At 33.4% G+C, this 20,025-nt stretch overlaps 2 protein-coding genes across 2 annotated transcripts; one reads left to right on the top strand and one right to left on the bottom strand.

Moving 5' to 3' along the window:
* Window positions 1–1,966: 1,966 nt before the first annotated feature.
* Window positions 1,967–8,723, bottom strand: LOC120180425 (protein LAZ1 homolog 1-like). The gene is given in 11 exon segments (XM_039185747.1): window positions 1,967–2,534; window positions 2,537–2,627; window positions 2,766–3,011; window positions 3,627–3,882; window positions 4,038–4,126; window positions 4,224–4,408; window positions 5,507–5,615; window positions 6,505–6,561; window positions 6,681–7,251; window positions 8,154–8,235; window positions 8,639–8,723. Coding segments are annotated over 9 exon segments (1,446 nt in total). The 5' UTR covers window positions 6,897–7,251; window positions 8,154–8,235; window positions 8,639–8,723; the 3' UTR covers window positions 1,967–2,337.
* A 1,889-nt stretch (window positions 8,724–10,612) lies between these two features.
* On the top strand, window positions 10,613–13,754 carry LOC120180426. The gene is made up of 5 exons (XM_039185748.1): window positions 10,613–11,088; window positions 11,886–11,956; window positions 12,051–12,226; window positions 12,986–13,094; window positions 13,395–13,754. Exons 1-5 carry the CDS (start codon window positions 10,761–10,763, stop codon window positions 13,584–13,586), a joined length of 876 nt encoding a protein of 291 aa, XP_039041679.1. The 5' UTR covers window positions 10,613–10,760; the 3' UTR covers window positions 13,587–13,754.
* Window positions 13,755–20,025: the final 6,271 nt, after the last annotated feature.

Raw genomic sequence — 20,025 nt, 5'->3', positions numbered from 1 at the left:
GAAATCCGGGTATCCGGATTTGCACACCCCCTGTCTCAACCCCCATTTTTTTGGATTAGCTTCTCTTGAAGTCCATTAAATATGGTCTCTAAATCCAAAAGCCTACTACCTTATTATTATATATTGTTTTTTAATAAGTTACAAGTACAATAATAATTGTAAATAATAAATTTAAATTAATTATAAATAAAATTAATTATTATAATATATCATAAAAAAACAATCAAATTGTATCAAGATTAAGTCATAACAAAACTAAACATGATAATACAAACTATAATCAATCGGAAAAAAAAAGATAATCTATACAAACAATACCCAAATTTGAGATCTCAACGTTCATCAAAATTATATATATATAATTGGACTGTTATTCTTTGATTTATAAATCGTAAAATTAACTTAAATAATAATGTTAAAAGATAAAATACTTGGAAAGAATCGAATATATGTTGTCAACATATACCAACATAGATTGGTTTAAGTGGTAGGCAACTTGATATCGTTTAAGCAAGGTCTTAAGTACAAGTTTTTATGTATGTAGAAAATCCTTGTTGGGAGACTCACCTACTAAAATCAGAAATACAACGCGGGTCAATCCGTATTAGTCAAAGCAAAGCCTTATAACCGGAAGTTGAACCAAAAAATATATTTTGGTTACCTGTTAACACCGTAATAAATCATCCTAAACCACTCCTTCACTAGTTATATGCTTAGAGAAAATTTATAATACTGGCCACTTTTCATCATCAAATGCATAATGTTTTAGTTGTAATTTAATAACGTTTTCTTGTTTGAGTTTATTTGAATGCCTTTTTATTTTCATTTATAAGAGCTGCTTCTGCTGTTATATTCTTTTAGATTCAACGTGTACTTTTTCGATAATATCCCAATAATTATGTGAATTAAGTAGAATTTTTATTTTGAATGTTCTAATTTTCATAATTTATCATCGTCGATTTTGAAATCTTTTGAATCATATTTGTCATCTTTTAATATAAACTCAAACCCAAATTTCAAATTATACCCCATAATTACACTCTTAATCTCGAGTTTTCTACACTAGTTTCAACTCAAAATCTAACAAAAATGGATTTGAATTCTAGTTAAAAGTTTAAGTTGGATTTAAATTCTAACAAATTTCAATGCTTGCAGACATTGATTTCATTATTTGTGCCTTTACAAGAAGAGATCCACTCTATCCTGGTGAGGATATACGTCGATGTTCGTCAACGTATCACCCGGCTTCTAGTTCATCTTTTTAATGCTTTATTTTCTTAACATATGCAGAGCTTTTATCGATTGGATTGGTTAAAGTCTAGATGAGACTGAAGAAAAAGACAAGGGGCATATGGAGTTTGGTTTGGTTTCTTTTATTCCATCCCCCCCCCCCGGGAAACATACATATGTAAATACTCTTGTTAATTGTAAGCAAAATATGCTTTGACAGCTACTTAGGTTTTCTAACGTACCTGCACAAGTTATATACAGAGGATTATATGATACATAAATGTTGTATAATCTGCGTGACAAAAATTATTTGAGTGGCACGATATTATTAGTAGGGACCATATCCTATATGGTAGGAGCCTACCTAATAATTTCTTCAAATTTGGTTTAGCTATAATTGCCAATCGTATATATGTCATAATTTCGTCCATTAATTCTAGTACTGCAAACTAGAGCGAGTAGAACGCACAAAATACAAGAAATGACGGATTAAACAAATACTAATCGTATCAAAAGTTCTCAAATTCAAGGACGGACTAATATAGACTAAAAAGAAATTGCGGGACCATGCTGAAAATAGTAAACAATTTCAAGGACTAAAAGCTGATTTATACCAAAACAAAAGCCGTAACAAGCTATCAGCTTTGATGGCAGTGATCTTGCTCCGTAACTTCTTTTACTTCTGATAACTAATATTATGTGTATTTATATATAAACTTGACAAAAACGGCAACAAAATTCAGTAAGTAAATAATGCTTGTAAAATGGGGTAACATCATAATTTTAACCTGTTCATAAAAGTGATGTCTATACATTTACCAAACCCAGCAAAATTTTGCAGTTTCAGTCAGGGTCTTGCTCTATACATTTTCTCAAGTTAGAGAAGTATGGAGGTCATATCCCCCCCTCACCCCTTCCCCCAAAGTCCTTCACCCTCGAACTATGTCATCATCCAAACCAAGCATTTAAAAGGGGGAAAGTGGGAAAAAGAAAATTTAAGACGACTCGAATTTGCATGTACATGCAAAGCATTTTTGATATTGTCCAGAAAAAAGTGATGTTGAAATACCTTTCGGTAACTCCAATTGTAATGAACAGCTGAAGATACTATTTAGCAGTTTTATTCCTGGATTGGATGTGCTGATGTCTCTTTCCGGTGGCTGACAAACCGCTGTCACTAGCACTGCCTTCTACAACATTATCAATAGCTTCAGAAAATTCCCTATTCCATGAATTTAAGGGGACAAGATAACTGTCATCCTTAGAGTTCCTCCACCGCTCCTCTTCATGGCGTTTCACATTTTTGATATCTGATGGAAGGTCTTGTTTATTTTAGCAATTCCCCTTTCAACCGGTTCAACCACGTGTGACACTGTATACTTCATGTCATCAACAATCTAGAAAAATAATAGAAGGTTCACAAAGTCGGAACTCAGAACATAAAAAAGGAACTTTCACCTCAAGGAAACCAACTAAAAAAATAAGAAAACAAGGGGGAAAAGTATCCAGCCAGAAAACAGAAATTTAAGTCTTACAATTTCGCCACTTCCCAAAACCACATCACGGACACTTTGGGGGAAGTTTAAACGCTTTTCTCTTTCATAATGCCGATCCATGCTCATCCTAGTAGTTCTTTCACAATCTTGGACCTCCTCAGGGTCCGGTGGTGTTCCCAGAGAAGCATAATTGGTCATAACAGCTACATTACGGACACATCTTTCTCCACGCTTGTAAGGTGCCGCAGGAAAGACATAAAGATGCACAACAGCAGCAACACCCATCTATTTTGCAAACATTACGTTAAACCTCCCACAAGAATATCACTTTACATTTTGGAAATAAATTTGTCATGAGACCCTGCCTCAAACATGTATCCAAATGCTAAAGGTACCATGTCTAAATTTGAGCAAGGTAACATGTTACTACAGGAATTTCCAACCTATGTTTTACTCAAAATCGGGACCGTCAGCCATGGATCCAAAAGAGTGTTCAACTATCTCTAGGCTTTCTCTTACATATAGTGTCAAGAGACCCTATCACTATGCCTACTTGGATATGTTAGATATGTGAGCATAGTTTTAACAGAGGTCTCAGTCTTGACTCTTGACAACAGGACCTTCATGTAAAAATGCCTAATGTAGGACTGGACAAATAATTCCTTACCAGGACCCAAAAATGAACGGGACAAGGGGGTAATGATCAGGCAACATATTATCTTGTGGAGACCAACAACAGAAAATTTTTCAATAGCAAAACATCATTGCTTGATCAGCTACACAGATACTAGACTAGTACATTTTCAGATCAACAAAATGTTGCCAACAAAGGATAGACACAAAAAATTTGTAAATTCTTGCTACCAACTATTAACAAAGATAGATTGTTTAAAAACATACCTCAATACAGATAATGTAGTCTTGTATACGGGTTTGCAGTTCTTGAGCCAGTGACCCCTTTAAAGCTCCCAAGGAAAAAAGAAATGCAATGGCAACACCTTGCCACCATGTCAGGAATACAATTGACTTGAATGTCAAAAACTTCGCCAAAGGTCTAATTGGTTCCAACTTGTCTTTAGTAACAGCATAGAACTGTAAAAGACAATATAGGGCCCATGTCTGACTGAAATTTAGAACAACGGCCAAGTATGGGTATCTGCCAGAGAAGCAGAGTCTTAAGGGTCAGCATATGATGATAAACACCCCAAAAACTACTAAAATGATATACAAGAAAATCCTTAGCCATCCATGATAATTATTTATGTGCACTAAAGTTTTCAGATTCTTAAAATGTGGAAGCATATATCTCACCCATATCTCCATTCAAACTTTCCTTCTCCGTAAACTCCAAAGGATTGCAAAATCATTGCTAGTAAAGCACAGATCATCTTCAGTATCATCTGAAAGATGGATACACTGATAAGCACTGGAAGGCTGTAAAATTTCAAAAATAAGTAGATGATCTAATGAAAGATTCTTAAAAATATAAACACATACATACTGAACAATTCCAATCTTTACAGCATGATAGAACTTGGGGCCTAGATACCAATCCTTCAGGAACCAATTAAATGGAAAAGGATGTTCCACAACTCCATATGAATAAGCATCTTCTAAAAGAGGGGTGCTAGCAGTGACTACAGTCTGACTTTCCATGAATTGAATTGTACGTTCCTCCCCACCTACAAACACCATCTTTTCCAGGTCAAATCAAAATTAGGGGGGAAAATGAACACTAAGTAGTAATTATGTTTTGCCGGCTGAAAATGGTAATAGTAAGAAGTGGAAAAAGAATGTAACATGCATGAACCTTTTCCCATCAAGACATCCCAATGGTATCACTAACAGTCCACATGGAGGTTACAACACTTATCTATAACCCCTTCATAAAACCCATGGTAGAAATCCAAGCAGTCTGTTGCTTGCTTGTCACTATATGTCTCTAAGCACGCATCCAGACAAGTGTATATTACAAAGAAAAGTTCTATACATGAGAGCAAAATTATTTAGACAAAAGAATTATTTTAAGCCAGAACTCAGATCACCTAACTAGTACACATGATATTACTTGCAAGACGAAATCATCAAACTACCTAGTTTTAACCACATAGAATTACAAATAGGCAACTTTCTGGGGAATAGATTTCATTTTATAATGTAGCTAACTAGAAGAGCTACAGCAGTAAATACTGTAGGATACGCTAGAAGAGGCAGAGTCAACGATTTCTCACTAACAAATAAAACAAATGCTAAGCCTCAAACAGCCTACATATGAATGAAGCAACTTCAAATAATCATAAGTCACTTAGTCCATTAAACCTCCATTCCAGTGGGCCACCTACATAAGAAGGCAAAGATACGCAGTAACCACGAAATTCAACATTCATAGGGATAAGTCTATATATTTTTACTAGAAGAGGATCTTCTGGATCTTTAATTGAAAAGAGAAAAAAAAAGACTTAAAACATATCCATGTAATAAACAAATTTCCTATTTCAATCACTCTTGTCGATCCCACCAAAGACACAACGAAGCACATATTAACTCCTCAGATAAGCAGTCCTTACACATTTCTCTGCACAATTTATTGATGCTGAAAAAAGTGAACAAATAAAGGCAAACAGAAAAAATAATGAAAAAACATATCAACTCAAAAAGGAAATAAAAAAATGAGAAATTGAATATCTTAAAGGTACTTTATGAGATTGTAATCTATTAATTTATTGTAAACAACTCTTAGTTGCAAATGCAAAAGGAAACAGACGGCCATCTTAGCATACCTAAACAAGCTATCAAATATCTCTCAAAGCAATACAACGCAAAAGCTTCATAACAGTCCCGAATAACTTCACAATTGAAAGCAGCATCTGAGTTCAACAGTGATAAAAACTGCATCCAAAAAATCCAGAGCACAGTTCATATAAATTTACAATTCTTTGCAACAATACATGCAATTTACTTATTTCTTTGGGAAAAATATACAGGGAATCAGAAGACATTTTTATAATAAAATGTGTAAAATAACACCAAGTACTGAGACTTGCATGGACAAAAATTTTAAAGCAGACAGCAACGCGATTGGAAAGGTAAAATTGTATACAATTAAATCCAAAAATTACTACATAATTAACAAACGACCATCTGGCCTGCTTAAATGTTAAATTAAAACGAAAAGTCAGAAGCCTTAGAAGCGGAGGATTCTCCATTTGTAACAGACTGTGAAAATTACCCATTAGTCAAATTAATAACATTAAGATATCCACTTCCCTGCTTCATTGCACTCTCCAATGACTAAGCAAATAAGACACTATCAATCAACATGCTGCACAAGTGCACATCATATACTGACAATTTCCCCCTCCAATGACAATAAAAATTCAAAGTAGGGCACAAATCAAACAAAATTGCTATTAGTTCATGATATCTTCAACATCAACAAATATTAGTAATATGATAAACAAGTAAATTCTGCTCCAGTGTCCAGTAGGATATAGGAAATGCAAGTATCCAATAAGGTGTTGTGATTGCACATGAATTATGTAGTTTAGTTAAATTGAACCATTGATGCACACCTTTCTAGATTTTTTTTTCTTTTTGGGGTAATAAAGAAGGATCATTTAAACAGGATGCATTGAATAATTCACTCGGATACTTTTTATGACTGTAACAAAATACATATTTCCATTAATGATAAAAAATTATAAAAAATACAAAAAAAAGGTTAATCCAAAAAGGATAGAGATGAGGGAAGAAAAATAGATAGTTAATATAGTCATACCGATTCCAATGCATAAACAGGGACCATCAGAATGAGTCCTATTAAAAACTTCTGCTCCTGAATTTAAGAAGAAAAGGCACATAATAGAAACATACAACATAAAAATATTGGTAACGAAAAACCAAAATAAAATGAAAAGATCCAGAAAAGGAAAGGAAAGGAAGATGATAACAAACCTCTGGTTGATTATAAGAAGCTAAATGCTCAAAGATGAGGTACACAGAGAGGACAAGAGCAACAAATACAAATATGCTAGCACTGAAGACTGGCCAGCTGAATTCTACAGCTTCTTCAGCACCCAAGTTTGACAACGATATTTTCTCTGACCTACTTGATGATTCGACTAGGGTGAGAAGAAAAAGTGAAGAATAGAAGGCACCTCTCCATCCCATGGAATCGTAACACGCAAGAATCTTATTCAACAGTCCAAGAGGTCAATGTCTGCCTATCACAATTTTTACAAGCTGAAGAATCTACAACTCAAGAAATATATTCACCACTCCTTGTTTTCAGTCGCTCAATATAGTTTCCTTTCCGTTAACTGTGAGAAACAGCTGCTATAAAACTCCAAATTTACAAAGAAAATCCCCTTACTGTGTTGTCAAAAAAATGCACAAATTGAGAAGAAAATAATCATACCACACTACAATTTCATTATCCTTTGCCACTCATTTTTTTATATGGTCTTAACATCACTTGCTTCCAAAAGAAAAGGAAAGAAATCTAGTGGAACAGGACCAAAATCACCTGTAGAGAAGATAGAACCGTAGATTCAACAAGAAATACCAGAAGAACAAACACCACATTGATGATAACCACCATAACTAAATGAAGAAGAGAAAATGGCATTCAGGTAGAAAAGAAGCATCACATAAATGCAATTCCAAAGTTCCAATAATACAAAGGAAAAGCATTGGAAATTGGATACTGAACTAATCTACCTATAAAGAGGCAATAAATTACATATCTACATACAAAATCAGGTTAGTAAAATTACAAGAAGCGCTGATTGATGAAAATTCCACTTTAAAAATATGTAAAATAAGTTACAACCCATCTTAATTTCAAAAAAATCAACTTAACGGTTGAAAAGCACTTAACAGTGTAGCTCAGGAGTGACTATATGAGAATAATATAATCTGCCCACTTTCAATTACTAAACTGATGCTAAAAAGTGGTTATTCCAATACAGATATCCAGCATGAGAAACCGACAACCAATATTCTTTCCGGATCCTTTTACCTTTGAGTTGTTCATTCATCTACCAATCTTCTTAGCAATCCAAAGGTTATTACATTATCAACTAGAACAGGCTAATGCGTACAATATATGTTAATTAACAATAAATATATAACCAGCAAGAACAATACAAAGCTTTTAGCCTCTCTTAAGAAGCATAGATTCATAAAGAACAAGGACAAACCAACATAAAGTGATTGAACATTCAGAGGTCCACTACTTAGCTAGAAAAGTTCCTGCACTAAGAGGCAAAATTTTGTTTTATATATGCCCCCAATTTATCAACATTCAAGAAACCATAGTATGTTCGATTAAATTTATCAAATTTAAAGTAATTCCTCAAAACTGAATGATCTCAGGGCCACCAAAGCAAGGCAAAGCAAAGAAGTGACGAAATGTATTTGACTAACCTTTCGCTGATACAACGAACAATCAGAGCAGCATTTTCTTGAGTTCTCCCCGCAGATAAACAAGAAAAATTATTAACCCTAACTGCAATCGAAAAAGAAAGCAAGGTGCAACACTGCAAGAAAACCCTAGAATGTTGATTACACTGAATGAAAATAAACCCTAATGGTACTAAAACCACATGAAAAGAAAATGAAAAATAACATAAATATTGAAGAATACGATGGAGATAATATGATTTTTTTTAATGAAAAAAGAGAAAAGGCTCAAACCTATCGTTGAAATTCCCCACTAAAAATCAGGGTTTTCAATTCCGAGAAAAGGAATTGATCATGTAGAAATGAATGAAAATAGAAGTGTTTGGACGAAAGAAAAACGAAAACCAAATGTTTGCTTAAGGCGGTTGGGAAAAGGAAATTATTTTTTCTTTTCCTTTTATAAAGCAATAATGAAAATGTGACAGACAAGGTTTTTTTAATTCCAAGACCTTGAGCCACTATGTTTATGATCCACGTGGCTTTGATCTTCGGAAGTAGCGGCTGAGGTGCAAGATCCAAGTGAGGCTGTGAGGATGGGCGTTTGTGAGAGGCCGTCGTTTGAGAGGATGGAATTGAAAACTGAGATAAAAGAAGGATTGCTTTATAACGAAGGATCTAACGTGGCTGAGAAAAGATAAACGACGAGATGATTACCACGTCATTAATAAACGGTGGTTCTTTGACAAAAAGTTTGGCCTATTAACTACGACGACTGATTGTTGGCAGATGGAAAGGACCCACTTTTCGGATTTGTTGCGCCCACTCAATTGCTTAATCAGCTTAGTTATAATTAAATATCGATGTTAATAATATAATTATATTGTCCAGTCTTAAATTTTGAACAATCATATATTTATATTTTGTTGATAGATAATATCAAATTTTCTTAAACATATTTAGAATATAATAATTATAGAATTATTGAGTAGCTTGAGTGTTAGAAGATAATTATTGTATCTGTATGATATATAGTATATCAAATTTTGATTAAATATATTATAATAAATTAAATTATCGAAAAAGAAGATAATAATTATAATTAAATATTTTATTATTTAAGGTATATATATATATATATATATATAGCAGGAAATATAGTTGGGGATTAAAAGTTCACCTAAACAGATTATCCAATGGCCAAAAGGCTACAAATTATCCATGTTCTCGTTAACGATGTTAAGCAAATATAATACAACTGCACGGCAGTTGACATTTCTGGAACCACGTTTATGGATTAAATTAATATTCATTTCCATGTTTTCATAAATTTTGTGGTCACGGAAGTTGACATTTCTGTTGGGGGGGGGGGGGAGACCACATTGATAGATGAAATTGATATTCATTTTAATTTTTATACAAATTTTGTGGTCACGGAACTTGACGTTTGCTAAAAAATACATCACATTTATGAATGAAATTAATATTCATTTAGAAATTACATAGATATTGATATAAAGTAACTTTAAAGTTATATAGATTTTGATATAAAGTACCTTTAAAATTATCAGATACCGATATAACGTAACTTTAATTTTTTTTAGAAACTAATTTTATTAAAAAAGCGAAACATATAAAATTACAATAAAAATTTACGATCATAATTATAAATTAAACACATAATAGGACATTTTATTATATCTATTGACATAAAAAATAATAGTTACTTAAAATCACACAAGAACTATACAAGTAAAATATTAAAAATCTAACCAAAAAAACTCGCACAAAAGATGTATACGAACATATTTGATCGCATCGACAATCAAAAAAATATTAAACTTCTAAAAGATCACTACATACCGCAAATCATAGTCGAACGACGTAAGAAAACTATTCACAAACGTAAATTATATATCCAAATCTAATATGAGGGTCCAAATAAACAAAGATCGACATAATAACAAATAAGACCGACTAAAAACATTCCAAAAAATAGAGAAAAGTGTCAATGATTATAAATTAAAAAATAGAGTAAACTACCCGTTTAGTACATAAAACACTAGTCTTAATCCATTTTAGTACTTAAACTTTTTATTTTTTTCAAAATCATATCTAACGTTTAATTTTTATTTCATTTTAGTACCCCATCATTAAAAACTTAACATGTTTAGTACCTAAACTATAATTTTGGTTCGTTTTAGTACCTAAGCTTTCAAAAAAAATCAAAACTTAACACTAAGTTTTTAACAGATACTAAAATAAAACAAAAATTAAATAATAGGTATTATTTTGAAAAAAATAAAAGTTTGAGTACTAAAATGGATTAAAAATGATAGTATAGGCACTAAACGCATAGTTTACCCTAAAAATATTAATATAAACATGTATTAGGGCTTGAGAAAGTTAAGGAATAGTTGAGCCCAGCATGAGTCCGCTTAGCCCCACCAATAAATATTGTATACTAGTCCGGAACTTACCAGTAACCGACACCGTTTAGCAAATTCCTTCCACATGCGTTGCGTTTTGTTGCCCATCGTTCTATATCCTCAGACATTGCTTGACAGAGCAGTTGTTTAGAGCTTGCTGGGAGAAAAAAAATCATTAACCTTCAAATTCTTCATAAATTCAGGAATGGATTTATTAGTCTCAGGTTGGAATTTAAAGCAGCTTTCAATTCCAGTATCACCTTCGCTTCCACTTGTACCACCAGCATCTCCATTTCCCGCCGCTACTACTTGTAGTTGTAGCTTTTACAAGTCTCGAGTATCAGCACGCAAGGTTTCGTCCCCATTTCGGGCACATCCTTTGGATAGAAACTCAAACAAGTCCTCTCCTCCGTTTGTAATTTACGCCAGGAAGAAAAACACCAAGTCCGAGCCGCCTTTGGAACCAACCCTTGTTGAAGAAGTTTCAATTGACGAGGAAGATGAGCAGCTTTTCTTTGATGACTTCGAAGATGGTAATTTTATGAATATCCAATACCCATTTGCTCTATCTGTTTATGATTGTGTGCGTGTGCTTTAAGCTTCCGTGTTTCTGCTCTATTTGATTGTTAATTGAAAGTAAATGAAAATTGGGAATTTCCAGAACAAAAACTGTTACTTTTTCAAGAATTATGGCTTGAGATGGAGCTAAAGTTCTTTTATTTTTGTTACTTCGAATTCTCGTTATGAATTATATGGGATAATAATATGTATTATTTGTAGTTTAAGAATTGAAACCAAGTTACAAAGCTAGTTTTTTTTAGTTGTGGTAGGAGTGAGTTGAGAGCTGGCTCAACTCGGGAAATACTCATAACTAGTTGAGTGGAGCGTGAGCTGGATAACTCAAGTGGTTCCTTGTATCGAGTACAAGCATCTTAGCACCTTGCTTGAGGAAGCTGCTCGAGCTTATTGAACCCTTTTTCCCTCAAACTTTTGAAAGCTACTTAAAAATACTTATAGAAATTTCAGTCATAAGTATAATAATTTGACACTCAAGTAACTTGATTCTTTCATCAGTCGAGCTGGAGATTGAAACGTAAAACTCAATCAAAGCAAGAAATTGGATTGCCCTATTGAGTTTATAGTCAAGCTGGAGATGGGGCTTCATACCGTATTGAGTTTAACTTGACTAAGCTTTGTTATACCCCAGTTATACTAGTTGCTAAAAAGTCCAAACAAATACTGTTTACCTTTTTCATTCTTTACAGTTCTCGTAGATTTCTTATATGTTGAATGAATCTCTGATGTAAAATGAATTTTCTTGACTGCATAGATGAAGCAATGATGGACGAGGATGATGATTTTTTCGAACAGGAGTTTGCAGAAAATGATACTGAACTCTATGTAAGTTCTACTACAAGAGTTATTTGCAACGTTTCCTGTTTTTGTTGGTCAAAGCTTGCACAATTTGGTAAAACTTGGGTGTACATTCTTGAAGGTTGGTGATGGAGCTGGAGGAGGAGGAATTTCTCTTGCTGGAACATGGTGGGATAAAGAAGCATTATTATTAGCTGAGGAAGTATGTCAATCCTTTGGTGGTGATTTGGGCATATATGCCTTCAAAACATTATCAAATTCCTCCATTCAAGTCCGTGTCGAAAGGCTCACAAATAAGTAAGCATTTTTCTTGGCACCTTTTGTTTTTCAAGAAACGGAAATGTTGGTAAATCTGCTTCCTTCATAATGTGGTGATATTTTGTCAATTAACCTGTATACTGTTACACCTGATTTATATTGCTTTGTTTGCATGTATCATCTAATGAATCATAATAGGTTTAAAGTCGATATTGAATGGTACACATGAATGAATTTATTTAATAGGATATTCTTGAACATTTCCATTTTTAATACTCAGCATCTTATTGAAAGTGAAAACTATAATTTAAACTAATCCAAATTTCATATCATAAGACTTGAGGTTGAACGAACAAATGAGCTTCAACCAATTAAATTTCCATATTGATGGTACTTGTAGTCATAGCAACAATATTTACTTCTAATGTGGTCCTTTATGGTGATCCTAAAAGTTTAACCAGAAACATATAGTGAAAGTACCCTTTGAATGATTTTAAATGGGTAGCTTTTTCATGGGGTTGTCTCCTCCCTTTAGCCATGCCAAGTGTCGTGTTAGCATGTGAAATCAAAGAATTTGTTATTGCCTGTTGTTTATCAATATAGCTTCCAAGTCTTTTCTGGACGCGAGTCTCCCTTTTTTGTTCAAAAATATGTTAATTGTAAAGTCAAAATTATCATGATTTTTTTTTATGGTTTAATTGTTCTCAGTCAGCTCTTTGTTAATTTTCTTCTCATTATAAACCATCCGCTTAAAGGCCAAGGAACGCCTCTGGACTCTAATTTATAATGATCTGACAGATCTGGTTCCCCTAGCATGGAAGATATTGAAGCCTTTTCTGTAAGTTACAGAGAAAAATTGGATGAAGCTGAACTTGCAAGATCAGTAGCAGAGAATATAACCTTGGAGGTGGTGATATTTCCGAATCTTTCCGTTTTCTGTTACTTCTTTTGTGATTTGTGGTGAAAAAAAGTTCCTTTCTGAGCAGGCAAACCTATTTTATGGTACAATACAATGACAACTTATTAAGCCTTAGGTTAAGTACACTAGATTGCATACATCATCAAATACCATGTTTTTTTAGGATCAGAAGTTAGTATATCTTCCACAACCTTTAGTGATTAATGCCATAAAGTTGAAACTCGTATTCGGTTACACATCATACAGAATTTATTTTAGCTGTTAGTTCTAAAAGTCTGTTATTTTCAGGTTTCATCTCCTGGTGTTGAGAGAGTAGTTCGGATACCAGAAGATCTTGACCGGTTCAAGGACCGCTCTCTGTATGTGAAATATGTGACTGAGATGCTGACAGCGGTAAACTGTCAGAAGCTGATGGTGTTTTCAGGCTTGTCTCTTTTGACATGGAAACAAAATGTTGCACCTGGGGTATGGCTGATGTGAGAATAAACAGAGAAAAAGCAGGGAAAGGGAGACCACTTAGCAAAAAACAGAGAGAATGGCGTTTGGAAACTACATTCGATTCTTTACGCTTAGTTCGACTGTATTCTGAAATGTGAATGCTGTCTTTTCTTTTCTCCTCCCACAACATACATAGTGAATCAGCTAGGTGGTGCTTTTATTAACATTATCATCCAGCATTTGAGATTTACTACATGAAACTGTCTTCAAACCAGTGGCGGAGTTAAAAATTTTAATATCCTATTCTAGAATATATTTGAGGTATGCAAATTTCCTTATTTTTTTATTCTCATTTATAAATTAAACTAAATTTAACAATTTTCTTAAAATAATGGATGTGCAATGTACATCCGCCCCGCATCAAACATGTGTTGTAAAGATATATCTCGAAGTGGACGTTTTGATTCCAGAAGCAAGGTTTATGATGTGTGGTTTTTCTGAGGGTTTAAACATATCCGACCTGAAATGATCTTGACATAGGTAAAAAACAAAAATATTCAAATATTTAGATAAAAATATAATATAATTTAAATACCTATTTTGAGTTGGTAAAAAACAAAAATACAATATCAAAATATGAGATTCAAGGATGTTGTTATTACCCATGCATGCACCTAAGTTAAATGTCATCCTTTCTCTCCAAGTTAAACTAGTTACACGGACTATTTTTTTATGTTTTCTTCACTGATTACAGTTATGAGGATTAGCCCTTGGTGAAGAAAAGTAAAACAAATCAACGTCCTTGTTTGGAAAGGAAACCGCAAAGATAGAATACCCGACACTCACGTAAGAGGTTTGTCGGAACCGTCTTTCGGTTGTACCTTGGAATTAGGCTTCGACTTGGATTAAATGAATTGGAGTTGACACCGATCATTTATTTTAAAACAAATGGGTTGATCGGATACCGTATTTCTTACTGATCTGCGTCTTTCCAAAGATGTGTCGGAATCGGGAGTCGGTTACAGTCAAAAAAAGATTAGGACCCTTGAACTGCTCTTTCGGTACTACGCAATTTCTAGTTGTCTTAAATTAAGAAAATTGTAATTTAAAATTAAAAGGTAACAATACGATCCCAATTACTTACCTTAGATAATTTTAAAGGTGTACCCTTAAGAGAGTCAAGAAACGTGTTAGATAAAAAAAAGAAAATAAATAGAATAAAAAAATAAAAAAAAACCACCGAAATAAAGGAATAAAAAAAGGAGTGAAGATAAAAATGAATACGATAAGAAAAATAAAATGAAGAAAAAAAGAATAATAATGATAATAATATATACATAATAAACAAGTAAATAAATAAAGAAAATACAAATAAATAAAACAAATGTAAAGAATATAAAAAATAAAGATAAGGAATAAAAATAAAAATGAAATAGAAGGGAAAAAATAAAAAAGGGTAAATAGAAATAAATAATAATAATAATAATAATAATAGTAAGTAAAGAGTAATAAAAAATAAAAAATAATATAAGAATAATAAATAATATATATATATGTAATAATAAATATAATATTTGCAACAAATAAAAAATAAATGAAAAATGTATATATATATATATATATATATATATATATATATATAATAATGCGTATAGATAAATAATAGAGAAAAAAATAATAATGGTAGAGAAATGAAATAAAATAATATAAAAAATATATAATGAATATGCATATAAATAAAATGTTTTAAAAAATAATAATAAATTAAAAAAAGATAAAACAAAATAAAACATATAAAATATAATAATAATAATAAAGAAGTATATATAATAATAATAGTAAGAAAAAAATTGAATTTTTTAAACCTCTTCCCCTCCTCTTTCCAAATGTCCGAACGATTTTCACAAAATAGCCTCGGGGTTCCGTAGATATAAAAAGTTAGTTTCAAAAAAAAAACCCTCCGGTCATCGGTCTTTTGAGTTTTTGTGGTTTTACAAATTGAAGGCAAGAAACAAACAACACATGCAAGCCTAACAACCGAAAAAAGGTAAGGTTTTTTACCTTTATTGCCTTCGAAACTTTGGAAAAAAATGCTTTGATTGCTCCAAATTTTCTGTTCTTATTTCGTCTATCAATTATCTGTTACAATAGTGAGTTACAATGGCTATTTATAATGCTTATGGATCCTATTTTTAGGAGTTTGAATCATAGTAAAACTCTATCATATTTTTAGGAGTTTGAATCATAGTAAAACTCTATCATATTTTTAAGAGTTTGAATCATAGTAAAACTCTAATGTTATGTTTGTTTTATGAATCCCACTAAATTGGGATTGTTGAGAGTGTTGTACCCGGACGAAAATGTGTGTTGATAGCTGCCCCTCTTTGCACATAGTCGTGTAACGAGGATAGGGCAAAGATTAAAAGACACGTTTTTCATTCGGTGGAGTTGAAAATTGACTCTGATGTTTCAATAACTCCCTGTCGAATTGAGTTGCGGATGACTCTTCTGTCGTGAGATCGAGTTGAACTGGAAGCTTCTGAGCACAATATCATTCGTCGTGAAGTTGAAATCGAGCTCAAAGCTCTTGGCGAGTGGCCTCTGAATCGTCTTCTGGCTCAAGATACTTCATCGTGAAGGTGAAACTTGACCTGAAGACTTTGGTGTTGATGTGTTACAAATGTCTCATTCGTCGTGAAGTTGGGTCAATCTGTTTGTGAAGTTGGAATCGTATAGGACCCATTCGTCGTGAAGTTTAGCCTGAGTATTGGATGTCCTTCGTCGTGAAGTTGAAATCCAATGTAAGTTGCGCTGTTCCGAGGCTAATATCATTCGCTGTGAAGTTGAAATTGACTCGGAAACTGGAAAGTTTATTGACAGACACTCCTTCTTTGAGTTGGATATCATTCGTCGTGAAGTTAAAATCCAATCTAGAGATGGATGTTGCTTGTGTGCACGATTCTCTTCGTCGTGAAGTTGAAACCGAGGGTGGCCCCTTTGTTGTGAAGTTGAGCCTGGAATTGGATATCCTTCGTCGTGAAGTTGAAATCCAAGTAAGTTGTATTGTTTCGAGTCTAATATCCTCCGCCATGAAGTTGAAATTGGCTCTGAAACTAGGAAGCCCCTTCGTCGTGAAGTTGAGCCTCAAATGGCACGATATCCTCCGTCGTGGAGTTGAAATCGTGGATGGTCCCTTCTTCGTGAAGTTGAGCCTTGACTTGAATATCCTTCGTCGTGAAGTTGAAATCCAAGTATTGTATGTTGCGGGTGGACACGATTCCCTTCGCCGTGAAGTTGAAACTGTGGATGACCCATTCGTTGTGAAGTTTGGCTTCGAGTTAGATATCTTTCATCGTGAAGTTGAAATATATTCTCGAGCAAATTGTGTCGCTTCGAGTTCAATATCCTTCGCTGTGAAGTTGAAATTGACTCTGAATGAAACTGAAAAGTTATTTGTTAACAGTCAGTCGCCCCTTCGCTGTGAAGTTGAGCTTGTGGTGTCTCGAGTCCAATATCCTTCGATGTGAAGTTGAAATTGACTCTGAATGAAATTGAAAAATTGTTTGTTGACAGTCAGTCGTCCCTTCGCTGTGAAGTTGAGCTTGTGTTGTCTCGAGTCCAATATCATTCGATGTGAAGTTGAAATTGACTCTGAATGAAACTGAAAAGTTGTTTGTTGACAGTCAGTTGCCCCTTCGCTGTGAACTTGAGCTTGTGTTGTCTTGAGTCCAATATCCTTCGCTGTGAAGTTGAAATTAACTCTAAATGAAACTGAAAAGTTATTTGTTGACAGTCAGTCGCCCCTTCGCTGTGAAGTTGAGCTTGTGTTGTCTCGAGTCTAATATCATTCGCTGTGAAGTTGAAATTGACTCTGAATGAAACTGAAAAGTTATTTGTTGACAGCCAGCTTTTCTCAACTTAAGTTGTGCTATAAATTTCCTCTAAATGAAGGATTACCCCTATTCGCGGGTCTAAACTGATCATAATTCTTTGGATGACCCCTTTCATGAGAAAGCCAAATTTTGTCAGTCGGATATCCTCCATCGTGGAGTTGAAATCTAGCTTGAAAACGTGAACTGGATCCGTTCTGAATTAGCTCTCGAACTCGTCTGAAGTTGATTATAAGATCTATCGATCTTTCAATATGTCAAATTAGTTGAGGTGTAGCTCCTCGCTGCTAAGTTAAGCAACCACCATCGATTTTTTACAAACTCTTTTGAATCAAGTATCTTTCGCCTTGAAGTTGAAATTTGACTCTAAAGCTACAAAAATTATGTATATAAAAAAATGATAAATATGATGCTCTAAAATGTATGCATAATGAATTAATTATTGTGTTATTCCTCAGACAAAATCTCATTTTTTGTCTACTAGTTCCTGCATGTGGAGGAAAGACCTTCGGAAGATCTGATCGTTCGCATCAGCATTTTGAATCCCCGAAGATGCCCCAATATTCGATGTTGAATTTCCAAAAATACCCCAACATTTTATGTTGAATCTTCAAAGGTGACCCCATTGTTCCTCATTTCTTGCTTCAACATTGATTCTAAGCATGAGATTAGTGTCTGAGAGCCAAATGTCATTTACCAAAATCCACTCTAGAGAGATTGTCTTGTTTGAAAAAAATGTTATTCTTTCTCTTTTATTTTCAATGTTCTGAAAATATCAATTAAAAGAGTTTCGAAAAATGTTTAACCAAAAGTTTATTTGATTATCAATGGTTTCATGGGGTAGCTCGCATGCTCCTTTACTAGAAGTGTTCTCCGACTCCCAGCTTTCATGGTCACACTCAGATTGGGCGATGCCTTTTCAAGGAATTTGTATGATCGCCTCAGTTGTACAATTTTTATATTCGAGCCGCCTTTTCAAGTTTTTAACTCGAATCCTCCTTTGGTTTCAAGGCATAATAAGAATTTATGTCTTAAACCCCCCATTTATTATTTTTCTCTATCATGCATTAAAGATTTTAGAAAACTTTTTGCAAATAAAGATTAATCCTGATGGACGGGATGAAACCTAAAGATAGTCTCTTCTGTTCAGAAATTCATGTATGATCAGAAGGGACTTTTAAGGCACGTAATGTAGGCCATGGTTCATGGTTAAGAAAGAAAATGATAAATAGGCCCAAACAAGTGTTTCAGGGTATTGAACCAAAGATCAATTCATCCGGATGCCTTCAATCCTGTCTTGCTAAATTTGAATAAGCTCATATGTGTTTCTCTTGATTTTCTCTGAATGCTCCATGATCTTCGAGTGAAGTGATTCTGGAATGATTATACTTGATCAATCTCATAATTTGAATCTCGATGCATCATATGAATCGAGATAATCTTTGCATATGTGTCTTGTCTTCTTTTTTCTTCACTTTTTCCTTGGTTTTTGTTTCTTTTTCTCTTTGCTTTTTCATTTGTTTTTTATTTTCTTTTTTTTTTCTGATTGGATCTTCGCACTTGGCATTTGATATCTCATTTGGATTGATGTTTTCACTAATGTGAGCTGATTTTTTCCACCTTGCCCCCAGTGTGAAGGGTGATCATTGGTTAGGGTTGAATCAGAAGAAAAATACTATAGGCTCAAAAGGGGATACAAGGGATATATATTTTCTCATGTTGAAAAAGGTCAATTTTGAGTCTAAAAAGAAAATGATGTGACTTTATTGACTCAAAGAAAGGTTCAAAAGTTTCAAAGGGTGATAATGTCAAAATCTAGTCTTTTGGTAATGACCATGAGTTATTTTGGGTAAAGAATCAAGGTATTTTATTTTGGGATTTGAGACATGATAAGAAAGATCTAATCTTGTCATATGTCAAAAATCTATAATTCTTGAAAAATTAAAAGAATCCTTAATTCATTTAATATTCGAAGAACTAAAGATTAAAATTTGTTCAACTATTCCACCTTAGAAGGTATCATAAATTCAATCATTTATAAGATTAAACAAACATGAAAGATCAAAAGTGTGTTCAAACAAAACAATGCTCTCAATGCAAATGGTAACTGCCATGCTCCCTTCTTCGACTGTCCATGCCCCTGAATCCATCAGGTTTTGGATCTTGCGCTCACAGTTCTTAGATGAATGTTTGAAGCTTCCTATGTGGTAACTACAAACAACTTCAACATTGTAGCCCTTAGGATATGTGAACCTTTTTCTCAGATCATCCTGGCAAGCTTAGTCCTATAATCAGCTGATCAGGCTCCCACTGTACTGATTTCAAATTTTCTTTTAATTGTTAAAATCTTGCTTACATGTGTCGTCACGTGGTTAAGAACACTCCATCGAATCCTCCATAAAGAAATTTCATGTTTATGAAAAATACTTAAAAATGAAATGTATATGCAAAATGCAAAAATGCATGAAATGTTTGAGGCATTGATCCGAAAACATGTCTGTTATTATAAATAATCCTTATTGGGACAAAAGTGTTTTATATTTTAAGAGACAATAAACATATTTAAAAGTACATCCGGACTAAATTTTTTA

This window comes from Hibiscus syriacus, unplaced genomic scaffold, assembly GCF_006381635.1.
Source record: "Hibiscus syriacus cultivar Baekdansim isolate YM2019G1 unplaced genomic scaffold, ASM638163v2 tig00112496_pilon, whole genome shotgun sequence".
In the NCBI taxonomy this organism is placed as follows: domain Eukaryota; kingdom Viridiplantae; phylum Streptophyta; class Magnoliopsida; order Malvales; family Malvaceae; genus Hibiscus; species Hibiscus syriacus.
The sequence above is the reverse complement of the archived record's forward strand: the minus strand, read 5'-3'. Positions and strand labels throughout refer to the sequence as shown.